We start from the raw sequence: 6,000 nt of genomic DNA, 5'->3' as shown, positions 1-6,000 counted from the left end.
TGGCCAGCCTGTTTTGCCGCCACGAGTGAGCCTGGCAGTGCACGCCGTGCACTGATGACTGAATGTAAAGTGCACTCTGTAGTGAAATCAGGCGTGCTGTGCGGCGCTTGGAGAAAAAGTGCAACAGATGCTTTAAATAACTCATTACAGCCAGTTATGATTTCATGCGTTTTTCTGTATGAAATGATATGAAAAAATGAACGAAACGTACTAAAGAATTGCTTCAGAGAAAGGGGCGACAAAGTGACGCTCTTCCTTGTTCTGGAGCTAATCCTTTAAATGTGGGGTTCCTCGTAGCAGGTAGACGTGTGCAATGCGGGTTTCTATGCGCCGCTGAAGGGGTTAACCTATGATTGCCTTGCGGGTTTCGGATTTCAATGGGATGCCTCGTCTTTCCCAGCAGGGCTGCGCTTACGCGAGCGCTTAGATCTGCCTTGAAGAGCGCCGGTGGGTGCGTGACTGTTTGGGTGGGAGCAAAGCGGCCCCGAGCAGGGAGGGCCGGAGTACTCGGGAGACATTTTCACGAGTGACGTTCAAGACACCTCCTGATGGTTGGCTTCGCATGGGTGCTCAGCGCGAGCCACTCGAGGCTGCCCAAGTGACTGCATGCGTCCACATCAAAGACCGAATCGGGACCAAGTGAGGAGCGCTCTGCCTTGGAAAGGACATAAGGTGCGCGTGGACACTTCCAGAAAGGCACCCTGGGGAGCTGCCGCGTCCTTTTCTTGTGTATGGGTAAGGGCAACTCGCTCAAGTTGTATGCAAGAATGCATCAGTCCGCGGACTTTTTGGGAACCATGAACGGGAAGACGCAGCAGTAGTCGGGAAGGGCGTTTTGGAAGTCCCGAGTGGAGCGCGGGACACTTGGCTTTGGGTGGGCGAGATGCAGCGTCTCCACATGCCACTATGCTGAACGCTGGGCATCCCTGAGAGTCTGTGGGGGTCGAGTTCAGGTGTGCGCTTGCGGAGACTGCGTGGAAGGATGCATCAGGCCAAGCTGGCGCTCCGCGCCCTGGTCGGGCTTCTCTGGAGCTGCTGGGTCCTGACGGGACACGCCAATGGGGGACTGGGCGACAACCATGTGCACTCCAGCTTCATCTACCGCAGGCTGCGCAACCACGAGCGCAGGGAGATCCAGCGCGAGATCCTGTCCATCCTGGGCCTGCCGCACAGACCCAGGCCCTTCGCCCCCGGGAAGCAGGCGTCGTCGGCCCCGCTCTTCATGCTGGACCTCTACAACGCCATGACCACCGAGGAGGACGCGGAGGAGCTGGGCTTCAGCCTGCGGGGGTCCGTGGCCGAGAGCCGGGGGATCAGGAGGGCAGAGCCGGCCTCCGCCAACGGTTACCCTCGCAGGGCGCAGCTCTACCGGGCGACCACCCTCAGCACCCAGAGCCCACCGCTAGCCAGCCTGCACGACACCAACTTCCTCAACGACGCCGACATGGTCATGAGCTTCGTGAACCTAGGTGAGTCCATGTGTCACTGTGGGCTCGGGGGTAACCCTGGGCATGTATGTATCCCGGTCACTAGATGTGTAAGGTCGGCTCAGCACCCATACTCTAGCAACGCTCCTACAGCCATTTGACTCCAAATGACCCCTCTCTTCGCCTGCTTTCTTGTATGGCTGCCAGAAGTGGACAGGCCATTAATTATAGCGGTGCTGAGCTACAAGGAAACAGTTGCCCCCGAGGTGAGCAGTTCAGCTCCAATCTACCTTCGCATTCACACCCCCCCCCCCCTTACAATGTCTGTGCATGACGACTACTGAACGAAATGTCTTCCGAGTGTAAGACTCGTCGCCCAAAAGACATGTTGTTGACATTTGCAGAACACATTATGAAGTGTGATGTGTCACCTCTCTTGGTAAAGACATACAGGACAGTACTAATACGGTCAGGTGGCAGCTCGGACTGTGACGCCCGTTTTTTCAATTAAGCAGTAGCACTGTAATGCCACCTAATATTATTTGCAAGAATTCGGAAAGTTCAGTGTTTTCCCAATAGAGGCAGCGTGTTGACGTGATGTCTGCCTCACTGCTGGCGGTGGGAGGGGAGTGGCGGAGGGGTGGGGGGTGTCGCTATAGATCTTGGTAATGGGGTGCGCACTGACCCTGACACGGCTTCCGTGCGTCCCGCGAAGCCGCGATTCACACCTTCAGAGGACTATGCGGGACAAGTGCCCCTTTGTTGGCAAGTTCAGTGCAATATCAACAAGCCGTGATGCTGACATTGTAAAGGCAACACGGTGCCCCGAGTAAGGCCGCGCGGAGATTAAACCGCTGGAGGCGAGCGTCAATAAAATGTACACCCCATTCTGTAAATAAACCGAGCATGCTCAGGGTGGAAGCCCTTGGGCTTCTGTGAGCCTTGCCATGAACGCATCCCGGGAAGCCAGACTGCGGGTGCAGCCCACACACCGAGGCCTTGGCGTGGCATGGGCAGCGGGAGGGGCCCCGGGGCTCCCTGCCATCAACACTGACCACCTTGAATACACAATATTGAAAAAAGGGTCCACTGACATTTGGCCATTTTGAGGGGGATATATCTGACTGAGAAAAGAAACGCCCTTTGCTTGCCCGAGTTACGCACATATAGGCGATAAATTATAATTTAAGAAACTTCTAATTCGAACCAGAATCCCAGGTCTGTATTAATATTATAACTCACCGAGGTGATACTTAAACGTTGAATGCAGTACGGTCCACATCATTAGGGACCCGTATGTATCAGCACTAAAGTTACTGCATTCAAGCAAATTCCCGTACATCCGTTGGAATGTTTTGGTAACCTCTCTCTGCATTCACTTTGCAGCATCTTGTGTCTCGGAAACACCATCATTTACAACGATAAAATTGAAAAAAGAGAGACCAAAATCCATGCTGCTAAACTTCTAACTGTGTATGCAGGTTGTCGCTTAGGTTGTGCTAAAGCACGCTTAGGTCGTGGAAGCGCTTCTTGGCGCTCATTTTCAACAGGCACTATAGACCCACCATATGTATTTAGTGCCTGGGATGTAGCAATGCACGTAGCATTTCACCTGCTCCCTGGAAACCTTCTTTGCCGTTCTCCTACAAGCATAGCTCTCAACTCACACGCTTTTGGCGGGTGTCACCCGCCTTGTAAAAGGCTGACTCACCCGCCAAGCCTCCAGCACTCCCATTCATTTCAATGGGCGTCTCACCCGCCAAAAACAAAATCGGGTGATTTCACCCGCCTTTGCAACACAAATGGTTGAGAGCTTTGTACAAGGAGTTTCCAGTCCGCGCCGCCTTGTGACGCACTTGCTAAATCTGCTGAATCCCGCGCGGACTGACGAGGACCCGCTAAACCAATATCACAAACATGGAACCGAGCAATATCGAATCGGAACCTGGTATTGCTGACTGTGCAAGCACCCCGGGGTCCTACAAGAAAACCCGACTTTGCCCTTGGGCGCACTCCCTAAACAGCATTTGCGGGTGCCAGCGTTTCATGGCGTCGGTGTGCGCGATATGTGTCCCCACAGCGCACCGCCTACTCCTATATTGACGCTGGTTCTGATATGTTTATGGCGTTAGTCACATCGGTGTTGTCGGGTTTCCAGATGCCAGAGGTTTCCCACATTCTGCAGCTGAGTAACACAGTCCTGCCCTCTCACAATAAACAGAGCCGCCCTGAGCGGCGCAACACCCTCCACGCTCCCCGGAGGTGCTGGGCTGGGAGCGGGCAGATATGGTCGCGGCACTCGGGCCAGTCACGCTCTCGCCCCCTCACAGGGAAAGAAGCGCGCGCTCCGCCCGGGAGTCGCCGCCGCTTCCCGGGGACAGTACAGTAGCTTTTTCCTGGATGAACATTGGAAGCGTGCGTTCACGCTGAAGACATTTGTCCAGGCGCGCTTAGTCAGCAATCATCATCATTTAAGTGTCACACCCAGGCGTGTGCTTTAAAGTGGAAACATTCCTCACGGGACGTGTTAGTCGTTCCTGTTTGTTTCAAAGTCTCGGGCATTGTTTGTCGCCGAGGAAAAACTGAACACATAGTTACTGCAGCTAAGTCATGTTTCTCTGGCTGTCCCTGTCCAGGACATGTGATGCATGTGCAATGCACCCGTGACCACGGACACTAAAAAGTGTCACACAAATGTGTTTCTCTTTTTTAGTCCAACATGTTCACATGTATGCAGTGTCCCCTAAAGCGCTCGTCTTTCGAATACACATCGATGAATTAATGCGCGTTGCCACTGTTCCCGGCGGGCACCCGCCGTTTTATTGCAATACCTGTGACGGTGTTTCTATATCACATATAGACGGGCCTCTGGGCCCAGGCGCACGCGATCAGCCTTTAATAAATGCAACACAACAGGAGAACGAAAACCATCATGAAAACATGTGAGAACAGTTTCAACTTCAATTACACATGACACTTCAAAACGAAAAAGGGGACCCTTTGCCGTGGTGACATTCTGCGTTTAAAGGATAATTGGCCGGGCACTGTGGGATTTGGACGTCTTTTTTGATCCCAGCCTCGCCTTGATTAGTCATACTTAGGCACCGTTTAGAATGACCACTCGCATTTCGTGTGAGGGCCGTCTTTACCGTGCCAGCAGAAGCCCCGGCGCACGCAGCCCGCGAGCCCGGAAGGAAATGATTAGGGCCGGCCCGCATGATGCGGGACGGGGGCACGCACCGGGCAGCCGGCGAGGAAAGCCCTCTCTCCGAATGGATCAAGACACCCGAGAGCAGGGACTTAACCACGAGCAGACATCGGGATCAAGCTCGTGGTTATGCGTAAAAAAAAAGCCAGCCTGTCAGAGCCATGCTTCGGCTACTCACCTTGATGGAGTTTGTCAAAACAGCATGCCGCGCTACATCAACAATCCAATCCCGCAGCTTGAAGTCACATCTGCACAAAGGAAAACACCACAGCCCAATAGTGCGTGCAGTTGCACACACCTGAAGTTGATTTAAGAACTCTTTAAGAACCTACGTAGGTATCTCTCTCTCTCCGTGCCAACCAACCCCTCCTCCCCAGCTCTATACTTGAGCATCTCTCTAGACGCCGGGCTATTCTGTATACAGGTTTAGGTGGTCTTGAGCTGTAGCTGCATGCACAGGGTTTGCTGCACGTGTATAGATAGAAACAGTGCAATTGATTTTCTTGGCTCTCATATATTCGAGTGCAGGATTTACTTTCGTGCAGTTGGATCAATCAGAGACCACACGGTCTGTTGGATGATCCAAAGAACAGCTTCGGTGATTTCAGCGTGTCTCCAAATTAAAATTCGCACTGGACGGATGCAGATAAAAAAAAGCGATCATGGCTTTAAGATAAGATAATTAGAGCAACAGCCAGTGGTCTGACATGAGACACAAGGCAACAATATCCTGTCCATGAGTTCCGATATTGCCAATCTGCTGCTGCTGAAATATTGATTTGTGCGGCCTTAAAATCCATTCTCTCTCTCTCTCTCTCTCTCTCTCTCTCTCGCTCCCTTTTTAGATTTCTGCTCTTCTCACTGCTTGTCTTTCTACCTACACACTGTCCCATGCACTGTGCGAACTGAGCAGAATGTGGATCGCATGTTGTTCAGTAGCTCTCGTTTAGTTTTCACTGTCATGCTTCCGTGTGTGGCTTCAAATGAAATAAATCCACTCTATACAAGTCCAAACGCACAAGCAGCGGAGGAAGAGCGCGATTTATTGATTAGCCCAGAGGCAGCGCTACATTCCTCGTCATCTCAGTGAATGGTCCGCGTCTTCCAGGCACCCTGCGTGCTAATAGTCTTTACATCTCGCAGGAAGCCCTTCACATCTGCCAGATTCTAGCTGGAGGCCGAACATGGCTTTTGAGCTATGCATCTTCAGCAGACAGGTGATGCAAGGAAGCAATGTTTCAGCCACAGCTCCCCCAGGACACCATGTTTACTGTTGTGAGAGAAGGGAAGGGGTCCTACTGACAGACGGCGTGCTGCACTTCGTGTGGGCATAACATCCTGGGCCAGCAAGGGGGCTCGGAGCCC

The 6,000-nt window shown here is 52.7% G+C and overlaps 1 protein-coding gene across 1 annotated transcript in view; it reads left to right on the top strand.

Moving 5' to 3' along the window:
• The first annotated feature begins 405 nt into the window (after nt 1–405).
• The window catches only part of BMP5 (bone morphogenetic protein 5), a 736,485-nt gene continuing 730,890 nt past the window's right edge, over nt 406–6,000 (top strand). Inside the window, exon 1 of the mRNA XM_069606148.1 lies at nt 406–1,469. Within this exon, the coding sequence (XP_069462249.1) occupies nt 983–1,469 (487 nt within the window). The 5' untranslated portion in view covers nt 406–982. The remainder of the gene's footprint in view (nt 1,470–6,000) is intronic.

The sequence above is a fragment of the Ambystoma mexicanum genome, chromosome 4p, assembly GCF_040938575.1.
Source record: "Ambystoma mexicanum isolate Mex_15411 chromosome 4p, UKY_AmexF1_1, whole genome shotgun sequence".
Lineage (NCBI taxonomy): Eukaryota > Metazoa > Chordata > Amphibia > Caudata > Ambystomatidae > Ambystoma > Ambystoma mexicanum.
The sequence above is the reverse complement of the archived record's forward strand: the minus strand, read 5'-3'. Positions and strand labels throughout refer to the sequence as shown.